Raw genomic sequence first — 16,449 nt, forward strand, 5'->3', positions numbered from 1 at the left:
AGTTTAGTGTTCCCACCCTGTCCACCTCTTATGATCACTCCTGGTCTCATTTGTCCTGGAGAAGTGGACTCATCACTCACAAGCTTCCTCTTGAACAGTCCTGTGTTCAGCCTGGTATACTCTTGGATCCTTAATACAGTGAGAAAATAGTAACCCATCAGCATGGGAAGGAAATGATTGAACATACATTTAATAAAAAAAATCAGCACATTCATTAACCTCATCTTTAAAACGTTATGGGTAAGCAAATCATGAAACAGGAAAGTCACTGTCCTTTTCTGATTCTGCAGGTACACGTGGATTGAAACAGAAGGTACTTTCATCTCTCCTGGCTCCAGCCCTTTACAGTTTTTTACAATTCACTCATTTAATTATTGAATACCTGGAAAAATGACAAAGTGAACAATCCTGAACTGAAGCGATGGATGGGTAATATATCCCATCTCCAGATTTCCATGAGACTACTATGAATCTAAGAAACATCAAAGATACTGGTGAAACATAGAGGACTGCTTTCTGCACTTGGATTGTAGTAGCTGGTAAGCTAAACAGGGGAGACATGGAGAAAGCAAAAAAGAACATGTATCCGAGTACTAAAGAACAAGACTGTATTGTTGGCAGTAAGAAGAGGGTATAATCTTATCTTGTGGTACCATAAGCCAGCCCTCTCTCCTCATTTCAAGTCTCCCTGCTGCTGAATGGGAGCCCAGAAGATGCAACAGATTATGGGGTGGGGAGCAAGAGCCTCACCACTGCAGAAGAGCGTACATTAGCCATCTGTACCTTAAGATACCGGAAAGATGAAGCTGACTGGCTGCTCTTAAACACGGGGGGAGGGCAAGTTCCCTCAGCAAAAGATAAAGGGTTGCTGGGCACAGTTCATTTCTGGAGGGAAGGATATTTTCTAGCTCGATTCCTAGAATTTTAGGAACGGGAGCTTCAAAACAAAAGCAAAGTGTAAGGGACTCAAATTTTCATATATCCACAATGAATAAACCTCCCTTAACCTCCCTGAGCTTGGCACAGCTCTGTCAGAGGAAAAGGAAAGATGGGGGCTGGAAAAGTGAATCAGATCAAAGAAATAATGTAAAGAAAAGTGTGGATAAGAGAGGCAAAATGAGGAAACACTGCCATTGTCTCAGAGCAGCCCCTGACAGACACATGCCAACTGGGTGACACTGATCTCAGCCATTCCACCTTAAAAGCTTCTGGTGGGAACTGCCTGATGTGACACAGACAAGTCTCAGAAAAAGGTCCACAAGTTAAGGGATGATGATCCAAAGCACAGTGCTCTGCACTGCATCTGGGCAAAGTGAGATATCACTCCCTGGGTTATCTGTCCAGGACAAAGTATCCTAGAAACACTCTGATAAACTAGGAAGAGATAGGGTTGCAATAAGTGTTACCTGAGTTTCCAGATACTCAAACGCATGGGGCTTCCTTTTGCTTTTTTTTTTTTAACAGACATATTCAAATTGGTGTATTTAATTTTCCTGCTCAAACTAGAATGCCAAGAGCCAGATGATCTCACCTACCTCAGTATTTGGGCCACTGATGTCTGAAAAGGCTTCTTTTTTGTGGTCAAACTGAAACTGGCGGCTGAAATGAGTGGAGAATCACATATGCCACCAGCGTGATTGCGAGAACAGCCAGTGTCATTTAGGGTTCTGGCTAAGAAACAGTCACTGGATTAATCAGAGTGGGCACAGGGGTTGGCCACCATTCTCTGTAACTGGGATTTCATCTTCCAAGCCTGGGAAGAAGCTGCCACTACATAAAACATTTCAGAGCAGTGTGCAGAGAACTGGCCAAACTAGTGGCACTGTATTCATGCAGCTGAAAGCCAAGTGTTAGTCCATGGGCTTTGTTTTGATGAGGCATGCTAAATCCAATGCTGAGGACACTACATCCTACAAGATACTGAGCAGCCTGGTCTAGAAAGCACCGAGGCACATGCTTTCACACCAGCAAAAACAGAAGCACAAATTCAAACCAAAAATATTGGGTAACAGTTGCCCCATGCTGTCGCCCAGCACAAATCTCTGTGGTCTTCACTGTCTCAGCATTGGTCACAGAGGAGAGACCATCGACTTGAAAGCGACAATTTTCTTGCCATTTTCCAGTTGGTCTAATAAAAGGTATCATTCTGAAACCAAGAGTTCTAGTTTTTTGCATGTCTTTTTGTCTCACACCAACACGGTTACCAGGTACACCCCTGAAACATGGAAGATGCCGAATTTCAGCCGATTTTGGATTTTAAACTTCACTGCAGAACAACAAGGAAGATTTTTTACCTCCTTGCCAGCCACCTGACACCTCCAGGAAGGAATTCTACCAGATCAACACATCAAAGAGCTACTCAACACAGGCCACAAAGACTTTAGCTTCCTCTGTGCAAAAATGAAGTTTATTTCCTACCTATGAGGACTTTGTACCATCTTGTGCTGTCTACACTTTTCCAGAGCCTGATGAAGGGACTTTGATCCTGAAAGCTTGCAGAAAAAGACAATTTTCTTGCCATTTTCCAGTTGGTCTAATAAAAGGTTTCATTTTGGAACCAAGAGTTCTAGTTTTTTGTATGACATTTTCATAGGAAACTTTCACTTTATTTTTGCTGCAACTTAACAGAAATCTGAAAGAGAGGGTTTTTTTTTTCTAGGGAAGGACACTTTCTCTGTGTTAACCACTTTTGTTTATGCTGATAGCACACAAAGCACTTGGTGCGCTGCACACGCTCACCACAATGCTGCAAGTAGTACTGAACTGAAGACAGGCAGACTCCACACACAAATGCCAGGCCTGGGCTCGTGCCTGCTTCTGATAGACAACTGAGTACCAAGATGTGTCTTAAGTCTTTGGGCCAAAATGAGAGGGCATAATTAAGGTAGCATAAATGCTTAAAGCTTAGTCTACTATACAGTCAAAGCAGCACTATTCCCAATTAGTTTAGAGCTATTTATAGTCACTGACGAACATGCAAATGAGCAGAACTGTAACTTGCCAGCCTAGGAGCTGAAAGGTGGTTGTGACACGAGGCTGATGGGGTTTTTACTCAGTTCATTTTTTGGGGAATTGCTTTTCTCACAACGTTCCTCTTTCTGACCTGCATAGTCGTACCTCTGAACTTGGTCTTTGTACTCTCATGTTCTGTACATAGAGGAAGTAAGCAGCACATCAGGAAGTGGTCAGATTATTATTTTACAATCAGGTTACTAAACACGTAACTAGAACTGAAGTGCACTGAACATGTCAAATCAACTGCTGAGCTGGCTCCAAATCTGCAATATTGTTTACTCCACTAGACAGTCTTGGTGCCTTTTTTTTCAAGCAAAGCCTTTGACCTAGTTGAGTTGCAAACACCGTTGGAAGCAGGGAACTCTGTCTTTGAAGTTTTTAATATCACTGATTTTAATTGCTTAGAATTTCAGAGAAAAAAAATCTTCAGCCTATGCCAAAGCCAGGGGTTACAGATTTAAGCTTCCAGATGGGTTTATTTTTGCCACCTCTTTGTTAAGTCTGCCCTATTGAAAGAACTGTAGCAGAATCTTAGCTAGGAAGCAGGATATTTTAGGGAGAAATCAAGTGAGAAGTTATGGAGCTGGTGTGGATAGTTAGATAACCAGTAACAATATGGAGTAACTCTGTTGAAGTCACTAGCATTTCTGGAGATTTACACTGCTGTACAAGATCAGGCTGTGGTGTATAGATTCTGGATGGACTTGTATTTTGTTTTGTGTATCTCACCTTCAGGAGATCCACACTCATTGCCAGCTTACCTCATCTCCTTGCCCGCTGACACCAAGAAGACTCCTTTCCCATTTTCCTCAGATACTGCAAGTTGCTTGTGCTGACCCTGCAGTATGGGAAGGGTTTCCTGAGATAGTGTTTCCTGATGACTTCTGTCTAACTGCAGAGGAAGCAACAGTGGAAAGCATGATGCTGAATCTTTTAGAATATTCTGTCCTTCAACTATTTTTGAACTACTAATTTTGAGGAAGATGCAAATGCATTTTCCATTAAAGTGTGTTCTTCTGAGTATACACTGGGGCTCTCCAGATTTTTTCAAAGAGAGAAATATGTATCAAAAATCTAAATCCGTTTTTGACTGAGTTGTTATTAGCCTTTTTCAAAAGTTTTATGTGCCAGCTCTTAGTATCTTGGAGCTTTACATTTTTTTTTTTGTTAAACCAGGGCTTTTTAATATAAAAGAATGTCACGTAAGAGGCCAGGGTTTCTTTTATTCAGCAGAGCAGGATGCTTGGTTTAGAGTATTTTTTAATATTTAGATTATTGGTTGCAAACTTTATCACATTGGTTGTGGCCAAGGTAATTACTTGACTCTGAAATTTAATGAAGGGATGGCTTTTAATTGGATTAATGAGAACAAAACTTATCTGAGTTGGATTGATGTTTACAAGCTGCCTCCAGCCATTGTTCCCTTATTGGGTTAATGGTCTAATGCTTTTTGCAATTGCTGCCAAGTTACAAGTCTTTAAAATTCTGCCACATGGGATTTTCCGGACCTCAAAGGGACAGTGACCCTCGGGGCAGATGCAGTGCAATAGCTCACAATTACTGTCCAGATTGTGATGGGTGGCCTGCATGAAATGTGGCGTCTCTGCAGCTCCCAGCGGATGAGTATTTATGTAATAAAAAAACCCACCCCGACCACAAATGACCCCTTCATTGGACGTCTTGGAGGAGAGATCAAATGAAAGCCACCAAACCACCCACTTCTGAGATTTGGTTTCACCACATCAAAGAACTTTGTTGGGCACCCTCCACCCCCTCCTTGATCCGCTCTGCAGACAAAACACAAAACGCAGCTGGAATACTCCGAAGTACCTAGTGATTTAGGAGTGCAGGGCTCAACCCCAGGCATCTAAATCCAGTTCAGATTTCAGGGGAGGCTGCAAAACAGTTTTAAAAACCCCCAAAACAACAGGTCATTTGAAAGTGTTTCTATTTGGGACAAATCTGTCCCTAGGAATGGCTAGTTCAGGCCCTCTCCAAACAACATTTGATTTGAATACTGAAAACATGCTCCAACGAGTTGCAGAGGCCCTAAAAATGTGATGAATCCCTGTCACTCGGTTTTCCAGCTCCGTGGAGAAACAACCTACCGCAGCTTGTACAAAAGGTCATGCTGGAAGCCAATCCTGAACTTTAGCCCGATAACCTGATGTTGCAAGCTGTGTTTGCCTTCTGGCATCTCCTCCAGCACTGGCAGGCAGCCTGAAGTGCTGCCTTGATTTGATGCTTTGCCATTTCCGTGGGTTTCTAATTTTGCAGAACTGTCCCAGCCGTCCATGAGAGAGGAGCACAATTCTGCAGAAAGCCTTCTTGTTTGGTGCAGGCAGTGGAGCCAGCTGGTATAGCAGGTTTCCTGTTCGGTCACTGGTCCTTTTTCCTGCGGGAGAGGAAAGCTGAAGCTGTGCGGACTGGGCACTCTCCATCACTACCTGTTGTTTGCTCAGGGGAGGAGGTTGTAACAATAACCTGCTCTAACTTGTGCATGGGGTGAGCAAATGCTCCCAGGAGCTTAGCTCCACTGTTTTCAAGCTAGAAACAGCATATGCTTGAGTATTTCAAAACCAAACCAAGCCCAACAGCCCAGATTTCATTTGTGCCCTGACAATGTGCCAAAGGCTACAGGAGCTCCAGGGAAACTTCTTGACGGCCACCAACAGGACGAGTATTTTTCAGGCTGTTCTGCAGTACTATGAACTGGCTGGTGCTCCTCTAAGCACTGAGATCTCATTAACTCTCAGGATAGGTGGCTTTTTCTGAATATTACCCAAGGTTTCTTTGTTGTCAAATGCCAGAGGAAGCCACATTTAATGTAAAAAGCATGATGAGTCCGAGGTTTGTCCGTGTGATATGCAGAGATCCTGGTTTTCTCTGTTTAAAAACTGCAAATTCTCTGGTAAAAAATAATGATTCTTGGATTTAACCCCCCCAAATCCACATTTTCCCATGATTAAAATGGAACACCACGATATATAGGTATCAGCTGAACACAATGTTCTATTGATACATTTACAATTTTAAAGCAATTTGAAGCTGACCAGGGCCTCAATCCTTATAATAAAATAAATTCTGAATTCCTACAAATTTTGGTGTTTGATTTTGTTGTATCATGGAAAATAAGAGCCCCATCTACCCCCTTTGTTCACCAGGACATGGGTCCAGCTGTGGCTGATTCTCCCCCTCCCTCCCCCATGCTGCTTTGTGGCATTGAGCAGCCCTGATATGCTGGTGCCCTGCCCCTGCCTATGCTTTTGCCCCTCACTCCCAACCCACAACCCCCCCATCCCTGCCAGTGCCCCTCACCCTTGACCCCCAGCCTGACCAGTGCCCCTCACTCCTGACCCACTGCCCTCCTAGCCCTGCTGGTGCCCCTCACTCCTGACCCACTGCTCCTCTGCCCACCAGTGCCCCTCACTCTCCACCCACAGCCCTCACAGCCCTACTGGTGACCCTCACTCCTGACCCAGAGCCCCTCACCCCCTGCTCCCCAGTGTGTGGGGAAGCGGGGTGTGGGCACAGGTGATGTGTAGGGGGTGCAGGGGGGCACATGCCCTGCCAAGATTTCTGTCCCCACAGCGGGGCATGAGGCTGCAGCTGGGCCAGGCCAACGCTGGGCAGGAGCTGCCTCCGTGGCCCAAGCAGTGGGACCTGGAGCAGAAGGGAGCACTGCACCACCATGGTGTGGTGGTGTGGTGGCAACTGGGGCATGGAGTTGTGGCCCAGCTGCTGCCAGGCAGGCAAGGGGCACCTTACTTTGGTGCAGTGCTCCCTCCCCTGCTGGGTCCCATCTGCTGGGCCACAGAGGTAGTGCCTGCCTGGAGCTGGTCTGGCCCCACTGCAGCCTCATGCCCCCATGTGGGTGCAGAAATCTGGGGGGAGACGTGCCTCCTCCGCCCCTCCTACACATCCCCTGTGCTCCCCGCTGCCCCACAATGTGTTGCTTGTGTAAGTCTTCCCCATGGACTTACCTGGAGGGAGCTGCAGGAGCTGCTCTCTACCATGCTGCCTGCCTGCTATGTGCATGTGTGTGCATGCACATGCATGATGCCCCCTGCATCTAGCTCTCCAGCCCCAAGCAGCTCCTTGCAGCCTGAGAATCTGAGGGGGGAAGCCTGTTTCCTGTTTTTTTTTTCTCCTTTAAAGGGGAAAATCTGTGATTTTTCTCCCTTAAATGAGAAAATATGCATTTTTCCGCAGCAAATGGAAAACCCGGATCTCTGGTGATACGTACTTTTGCTCTGCAACGCACTCCTGTAACTTGCTCCCTCTACTGAAACCTGTGCTGCAGCATTACGATGCTTCTTCCTCCCTTACGTGTGTGCACTAGTGGGGCACATGTGTGGATTCTTCTCAACCAAGTAGGTGTGCAACAGCAGCTGCCGGCCTGTGATGGCTGTTTTGAATGACCAGCGGGGCTGCTCTGGACTCCATTTGATAAAGAAACCTTATCTCAGGGCTTCTCAGCACAGCTTGTGCCTTGCAAACACTAGTGAATGGAGTGCCGGGCTGTGACTCAGGAGACTAGAAATTTCTCATTCTGCTCCTGGCCTTGTTGGAGGATCTTAGGCAAATAACATTCTCACGGAGCACCTCCGTTTTCCCATCGGTAGAATGGGAACTGACCTCCTTTGTAAGGTGACCATAGATCTCCAGATGGGAAATGCTAGGTAAGGGCCAACTGGTATTATATTGCTTTGAAACTGGTATAATTATATTGATACCACTCTTAATGTGGATACAATGATCTGGGAAAAAACTTTGCTAGCATTAGGGACCTTTATACTAGTTAACTGGATGCAACACACAGGGATGCATCCATGTAACTGCCTGCAGCAGAATCCTCATACCCCTTAACATGTGTTTTTAAATTAGTACAAGAACTGGTGCATGTGCATGTAGCCAGGCCTCAGGGTTCAGCTCCTCAAGTAAAGAGGCCTCAGTGCACTAAATCAATGTGTGGTGGGACATGCAGGGACCTTGGATATGGCAACTTAGGGTGACCATATGTCACCTTGCTCCTGCACAATGGCAGTGGTGACTGCCCACCTGGTGCACCATGCCACTCCACCTCCACGCCGGACTCCAGCCTGGGACTTTTGACCAACTGGCCGGGACCGGTTTATGGAATTAGAGAGTGTCCCAGACAAACGAGGATGTATAGTCACCCTACTTAAAGGACTTCTTGAACTTGGGAACCTGTCCAGCAACACCTTTCTCCAATAGCTTATTGACAGATTCCATTAATTGATTTAAAGGGACCATTAGACGATCTAGTCTGAGAACTTAGCATAACATAAGCCGAAGATTTCATCCAGTTACCCCTGTACTGAGCCCAGCGAACTTCTGTTTGACAATTGTTTCTATGGCTTCTTGGCTTGTACAGTGAAGTTTTCATCAGCATCACATTCAGCTCTGTTATGCCCTTTATCAACAGCACAGCGGATATCTAACAGGGGTGAAAAGATAGACCATTCTGAAAATAACAGCAAGAGTAGCCAGTAAAATATTTTCCAAACCATCTCACTTGTAAATAGGTAAAAGGGCATTAAAGTTGGGTCATCTGGATTGTCTCTTACTTTAACCTGAGCATCTGGGGAGCTGTATATTGCAAAGATCTTACTGTGCCAGCACTTTGAATGTGGAAATTGTGGTCAGGAATTCTGACCATGGAATGACTATAGGCTCAGGCCAAATAACAGCAGCGCTTTGTAGCTAGGCCTCAATCCAGGTAAAGATCTGCTTAACTTTCACTTCCAGGCATTTGTAAACATTAACACATTTATGAAGAAACCCACATCTTTGTTTGGTGAGTATTACCACCCTAACATTTAGAAAGTGAACAGACACTGAAAGGCTATACAACATGCCAGAATTATAGAGAATTGCTGGTCTGGGAGTCCAATCCCTAATAGCCCCATCTCTCTCTGAAGCCTGATACATCCCAATGCACCAACATCTGATACTTTTGATATTATGGTACCCAAAACCAGTTTGCCAATCTGGCATAAATAAATGATATTTGCATGAGCCTTTCACATTGTAATAGAAAGAGAACTGATTTAAGAGATAATGGCTGCGTTTACATGAGACGCTGACTACACAGTTGTTACTGCACAGTCGTTTAGTACTTGTACAAACAAGTACTAAATGACTGTGAAGTAACCAAAATTACTGCGCAGTAGTGTCATCAAATGGCTCTTTTGTGATGTTATCTGTGCAGTAGCTCGTTACTACTGTGCAGTCGCATTGTGTCACGCTTCCTCTCATGTAACGCTACTGCACAGTAGTAATGAGCTACTGCGCAGTTAGTGTCTTGTGGAGACACAGCCAAGGACTAGAAGAAATACAGAAGGAAAATGTTCCTAGGAGAAACCCAGATCATCAACATCAGTAAAGAGCAAGACTAAATTTTATATTAATTTATTTTTTTTTAAAAAAAGGAACAGGGTTTTATGTGCAAATATATACAACAAACATCACAATGAAACAGCAGGAAGAGAGACTCACTCCTCTCTAATTAATGTTATTCCTTCAGAATAGAGATGATTATTTTAATGCTCTCTCTCATATTTACAAATACAAAAAGTGTAATGCTTCATTCTGCACAAGAAACAGGTTTTGTTCCATTAGAACAAAAAATATTCTGGCTTTTAAATTGCAAAAGTCTCTTATTTTGGTGGCTTTTTATTTTTATTTTTTTTATTTAATAAACCTGAGCAACTCTGCAGAACAGGGGAACAAAGAAAAAAGGCATTGCCCTGTGCTTCATTCTGATCACAGCATCTGATGGTCTTGTAATTACCCAATGAATTATTGAAAAGGAATGCAATTCCAAAATTGACATCTATTAAAGAGTTATCAGCAGAGACGAGGGGCCACCAGACTCTTCTCAGAAGTGAGTTGATTGAAAACATCAGTCGAGTTAGATGCATATTGAGATTTCTCAGTTAAAATACTTGTTTCTCTCTTAGGTTTTTAATGCTATTGCTGATGATCACAATGGGTTCAGAAATAAATGAAAAGGATATTCCATCTTGATGAGGTAAAGAGACTTGCTCCCTGCAGCTCTTTGCCCAAATGGGTAATAGCATGAAGACTATGTAGCATAGAGCCAAAAACATCATGTTGGCTTAAGCTCCAATTCACTAAGGGACTTAAGGTTTGCTGAAATGTAAGCTTGTGCTTACATTTTTTCTTGTTCAGTGGAAAAGGTGACTAACTTCAAGCAGATGTTTGAGCCTTTGAAAGAAGAGTCACCTTGCTCTGTTTGGCTATAGAGATTTAACAAACAACGGTCTAAATCTGCTGTCTTTACACAGGTTAATGGGAATTTTAATTAAGTAAAAACAGCAGGATTTGGCCCAAATGTTCACACTGAAGAATTAGAAATGTCACGGTCAATCCTGTTTCAATGTTGCTGGTTCTCAAAGGCATATCAATTCATACGAGCAAAGACGTACAAATAGCAGCTTCGGAGCCACACAGGGCTGGCCGGCTGGAACCATAGCACTCAGGCCAAATAAAAGGAGACGCAGGGGAAAAACAGCCTTCCTTGTCCCCATGGCTTGGGCTTGCTACAGCCTGGTGTACCCAACAGCTCGGAAAAATCCAATGGATTGACTCAACATTCCCAACATGGACCTCTTGTCTCAGGGTAACCACACGGCCTGAAACAACTTCGCTCGTTTACTTTCCACATCCTCGTTCTGCCAAACTCTGTCCAAAGGCTTTACCAGGCTACATTTTTAATTAAACACCAACAACGACAAAAATATTAGGGCTGTCTAATGCTTTCCTCGTCTTTACGTAAGGAAATGAGAGTTGCTGGGTAAGGCACTACAGAAAGTCACGGGCAGGAAACACCTGAAGTAGATTCCCATATTAGAAGACAACAGCTATAAAAGAAACTCCATCCCCACTCAATGCCCACAAGGTTGCTTCATCTGGAGCTGCACCTTGCTCTTTAGCGGCAGTCTTGATCATTTTAAAATAAATAAATAAAAATACTTAATGACTAAAGTGGGGGTGTTCATTTGGGGGCCCACAGGCCACATGCAGCCTGCAAGAGGTCATTGTATGGCTCTTGGGCTCCTACCCGGTCTCCACTGCCCCTATTGCTCCAGCTGCAGCAGCTGGGGTCTCCAGGCTCCCCCTCCCTCCCTTGGCTTTTGAGTCCCACTCCTGCCCAGGGGGCAGGACAGTACAACGCACCATGATGGGGGAGACCGTGGTGCTGTGCATTGATGGAGCGGAGGTGGGGACAGCTCTGGACTAAATAATTCACTCTCAGTGAAGACAGGTCCAGGGAGCCTTGGCTGGGCTCTCTCCATAGCCAGCAACTTCTCAGTCTAGTTACGTTTTCAGAGGGGTCACTGTTGAAAGCTAAATCCATTTCTGGGTGCTAGTCACAGTTTCCCCTTCCTCACTGGCTGAGGAAAATAGTAATGAAATAAAGGCTCCCTTCCTTTCTGTACCATCTTGTTTCTCACTATTGGATCATAACACTTCAGAGAGTTTTTTTGACACTGTAGCACCACATTACAATGCTGTAGTCACTGCAACTAATAGAATAGCTGGATTGCCCAGAATAGAAGGGGCAACTGTATTTGGACTGAAATTTTTAACAATAACAGGTTAATACAGAAAGTTACTGTGAAAAAAAACAACCCTTTTTGTCACACCGTTAAATTCTCTATTCAAATAAAAAGGAAAAACCCAGCTGCTTACAAAGGCACATGTTTCACTGTGATCTGGGAGCGGTCAGCAGTGCTTTTAACATTCACTGAAAAACAACTACTTGTATTACATTTAATGTAGTTAATGCTAGTGAGATACTGGATGAATCGAAAAAAAGGATCCTCACACTTCAGTTTTTGGATAAAAACTGAAGGTTAAAAGCAGCATTGCTGCTGATCGGTGAGTTGAGGGATGCTAGGATGCCAGTGCTACAAGGAGGTACAATTAAATTACTGAGGGACTCACTTGGGGGGCCTCAGATAACTAGATCTAGCATTTCAGGTTCACATCCATTTAAAGAAAATAAAAGCTCTTTAGACACTAAGCTCTTGAACAGTCCTTCAGTGCATCTGTCTGTGGTTAACGATTCCAGAAAATAAATAATAAAAGCCAGGGCAAGAAAACTGTTCCTTACTTTTCTTTAAAAAAAATCTCATTTTCTGCACTAGAGGACTTCTCACATCAGAGGACAACATATTCCAATACAACATACAATGGTTTATATTTAAATTTAACTTTAAAATTGACGAGAAGTTATGCTATCACCAGAGATTTGGGGATGGGAGTAGTGCCGCCTTGTGGGATTGCACTTTCTTTGACTTGTCCTTTCCACTGCTCCATAATGGTCTTTCAACACTCACCAGGTCATTGCTTGTGTTGGCTACACTCTGTGTGCTGAAGTATACACAGAGCAAGTTCAGTGACGGATCATTTACACTGGCTGGCAACTTGACCACCTCTTCAAACTGAAGGGAATAATTTGGGGCCCAAAGGCAAAACTCTCAATCCGTTCCGGTCCCTGCAGAAATGTGCTCCCCATGAGTGGGTGGCTGCAGACCTGCTATGTGAGCTTCTCCTGCCTCTCATGGAGCAGAACAGTAAGGCAGGTCAAAGATTTCCCATTTTCTAAGCTGTTTTTCAAAGGAAAACAGGGTTTGCAGTGAACTAGAATATTCAGAAAAAGTATCTGGCCACAAACTTTTAGTTTTCAATTTTTTGGGGCAAAGACCACATTTTCTGCAGCAACCACCCCTTTCCATGTTTCTAATCAACCCTTACCCAGGGCCATTTGTGCTGGTAGATATGAATGCATGATTTGCCCCAAAGCCAATAAATGCACAGGCAACTCTCTTACAGTCATTCTTGCTCCAGGTCCAGTCATCACTCAATCTCAAATGTGTTTTTGCTTTAGAGATGCAGCAAGGGCTGCAAATGCTCCAGCTACCTTGAGGTAGGAGAGAAGGGCATTCCTGTTAGCTAAGCTGCTCTCAGAGTCAGGACAAGGGAGCCATAGCTCTAAGCTTTTCTGTGGACCCATATGTTTGGTAGTAATGCAAAAATGAGGGTAGCATAAAATATATAGAGTAAGAACCCAAAAATAATGTCAGAGTAATTTCTCTGAGGCCATTTTCTGTTGCCGCAGTTTAGTAATTCAACATTTTTGGATGACAATTTGCAGTATTGTAGTGTGACAGTAGCAGGTCTGAGAAGGGAGGAAGTGAATCTGGAACCAATCTGAAGAAGATCCCTCAGAAAAATCTGCTTCTGTAGTCCCTGCTTCTCCCAGTAGGCCCATTAGAGCAACTGGAATTGTTTGCATAAGGAAATATTGCAAAGCCACATCTAGAGCTGGGTGATGAATGGGGACTGTATTTATTGTATCTGAACTGCCTGTGTGCATCTAAAAGTAAGGATTGTAAGCAAACTTATCAAACTGAACACATTATAAACGTACACTGATTTGATCCTGAGATAGTGCCCATTGCAAATGCCAAAGCTGATAAGCTTCCTGAAAACAGGTGTTTCACACTGCGTACGTGTATTAGGTTTCTGTCTTATACGAGCAGAGCTGCAAGCCAAACAAAACACCCTCCCTCATTATTACCTGATAACCTGACTCACATTGCACTTCCTGTCTCATTCGATAGCTATCATTGGCCTGATGACTGTTACCAGGAATTCTGATTGCATTTCTTCTTTTGCAGTTCAGGCAAAAACATTCTTAGTGTTTTGCCAACTCTTCCAAAACTTGCAGAAGCAGGCTCACTGCTTCCCTTTTTATTTTTTTGGCCAGCCAAGAATCATGTGTCCGCAACTTCCTGCCAGAGGAGCCACTGCACTGTGCTGAAGAAACTCCTGGAACTAGGAAGAAACTATCACCAGTTACTGGATGGGAAGGTGAACCACAACAGACAGAAGAAATCCAACGTGATGAACATCAGTCTGGAGTTTCGGAAACCATGCATTCCAGTTCCATTGGTGCAAAGACCTATTTATAGTCACTCGGAGTCAAACATTTTATGCTGGGATGGGCAGGAGAGAAATATGTTCCAAAAATTGCTTAAACGTTGCATAAAAAAGTTCTGCTTTTTATTGTTTCGTTTTTTTAGCCCTTAGTTGAGTAGTCACCAAACTCTGTCAGATGCCAGATGCTATAAGCAGCCTTAGCACCTGCAGTATTTGTAAGGATATCAAAAAATAGCAACAAGGAGTTACACAACACAGGGAGAAGGAGGCGCTAGCTAGATTAATGCAACATGTAGTGGCATTTTTTTAACATCAAGGGGGTGTCTTGTCTGAGGGTCATGCCATTAAACTGTACCATGTAATTTACTGGCAAAGGGCAGTGAAAAAAAGTAATGTGGTACTTTAATAATCTCTGAACCACTCAGTCATCATGCTACGTCCAGCTAAATTCAAAGCTTTTCCCTTAAAAATGCGGTTCCTGCAAAGATGGCTGCAATCTTGCACTCCATTTGTCTCTGAACGTTGCTGTTGTAGCTCCTTCGTTTGCAACATGGGTCCAATTCAAGTAAAGTGTAAGCCCCAAGCTTCTTTTACACTTTAGATTGCCTCTCGTCTGTCCATTCCTGCTTAGTGTTCTGTAGTGCTTGAGTCTTCTGTTCATCCACTTGGACGTAGTCTACTCTCTGCTCCTCAGAGAGAAAAGGTTTCTGTGGGAGAGGAAGAACACAGTTTTATAATGGAGAACTGGCTTTTTTCTGCTCCTCTTTTCCATTCTTCCTTGGTTGCCTCACTTGACATAGATGAGTGCAGTGAGATCAGCATTGCTTTACAGCCTGTTTTAGACAGAACTGTCCCTCTGCCACCCTGTCACCCAACCCAGCCCAGAGAGAGATGGAAACATGTTCTACCGACTCTACCCAGAACAGGGCTAATTGTGCTCTTGCTTTCTTTAGGATCCTGCTAAGGGGATGGCCAGATGAATAAATGTGAACCCTACGAGAGTTTAAGCTGAGAGTTTAGGCTTAGAATCCTGAGATCTATTGTCCCCAAGAAGCATTAACGAGATGGGTGATGGAAATGCTATGGAGGAAACAAAATGGGCAAGACAGGCTGTGTACTTCATAGTCAATTTATCTGCACTGCATCTCTTTTGCTGTCTTCGGCCTTGCTCTGCAGAGCAGGCATCTTATCTTTAGTGTCTCTCAGGAACCACTGAGGAACATGGCTGGTCCAATCTGAATCATAATTTTTTTTTTTATTTTGCCATTTGACAAGATATTGTATAATTTTCTTCCAGGACTCTGCTGTGGGTCAGAGTCACATTGCAGAGTCACTGCAGTTGGAATCTGTGAGAAAACTGGCAGAGGCTTTGTGGGGACGGATGTATCAGCTGGGAATGAAAGAAGAGCTTGGAGAGTTCAGACAAGCACTGACAAGCTTACCCACACGCTCTTACTATCGTGCTTTCTAGTGGCGGTCATACGCCCACTGGTGAACTCATGTTAGTGGCATCCCAGGAAATCATGACAATGATACCCCTGTCATAATTTCAGCTTTGGTAGTATTGAGACTATAATGAATGCAATCAACTGGAAAAACTTGGCTGATCTCATTGTATGCAGGGTAACCAGAAGTGAGAGCCTGTCTTGCCTTCCCTCCTTAGATCAACAGACCACAATGACATGGGTGCTTCACAAGATGATTCATACCTTCTGTACGGGGGATGGGGAAGCAGAATTAAAATCCAGTGCTAAATAATCAAGGTTGGACTTCCTTGTCCATGGAAAAGCACCACTGCATGGAGAGGTTGCCTGTTTGTGCTCCTGCTGTGGAACGAGAGAAACTGTTAATGAGTAACTTAGAAGTCTTCAGACATCACCTTCAAAGGGAAAGGGCTGGACTGTGAAGTAACATTCCTAATCCAGCCATGTGCAAAGCAGGGGGCCATGGTCCAAATGTACCCATCAACTAACTGCAGAGTCTAAGCAATGGCTAAATACATGATTGTAAAAAGAAAGCAGAATTTAAGGAGAAGAGAAAAAAATAGAATAAAAAAGACAAGGGTGGGGAAGAGAGAAATTTAAGTACCCTTATTTTGGATAATTCTGGTAATATAACAAAACCAGGCATGATTTTCATTCCGATTTACCATGTTTAAACATGGTGTGTGTGTGTGTGTGTGTGTGTGTGTGTGTGTGTGTGTGTGTGTGTGTGTGTGTGTGTGTGTGTAAAAAACCAAAGTCAGACCTAAATGCAATTTAGAATTATGGAAAAGTAGGGCTGGAAGGGACCTCAAGAGGTCACCTAGTCCAACTTCTTGCTCAAGGCAGGGTCTTCCCCATCAGATTCATCTTACTCAGCTGTTTAATCTAGTCGAAACCAATAAACATTCTAGAAGTTCGGGGCAATGACGATGGTGCTGGCTCATGTGTGGCA

General features: G+C 43.8%; 1 protein-coding gene across 2 annotated transcripts in view; it reads right to left on the reverse strand.

Moving 5' to 3' along the window:
• Positions 1-9,434: 9,434 nt before the first annotated feature.
• Positions 9,435-16,449, reverse strand: part of GAB3 (GRB2 associated binding protein 3) — a 107,927-nt gene continuing 100,912 nt past the window's right edge. For both annotated transcript variants that reach the window (XM_019540445.1, XM_019540444.1), the window contains exons 9-10: positions 15,723-15,839; positions 9,435-14,720 (exon numbers count right to left, since the gene is read on the reverse strand). In XM_019540445.1, coding sequence (XP_019395990.1) covers positions 14,604-14,720; positions 15,723-15,839 — 234 coding nt within the window. In that variant the 3' untranslated portion in view covers positions 9,435-14,603. The remainder of the gene's footprint in view (positions 14,721-15,722; positions 15,840-16,449) is intronic.

This window comes from Crocodylus porosus, unplaced genomic scaffold (assembly GCF_001723895.1).
Source record: "Crocodylus porosus isolate Cpor-Errol unplaced genomic scaffold, CroPor_comp1, whole genome shotgun sequence".
Classification (NCBI taxonomy): Eukaryota; Metazoa; Chordata; order Crocodylia; family Crocodylidae; genus Crocodylus; species Crocodylus porosus.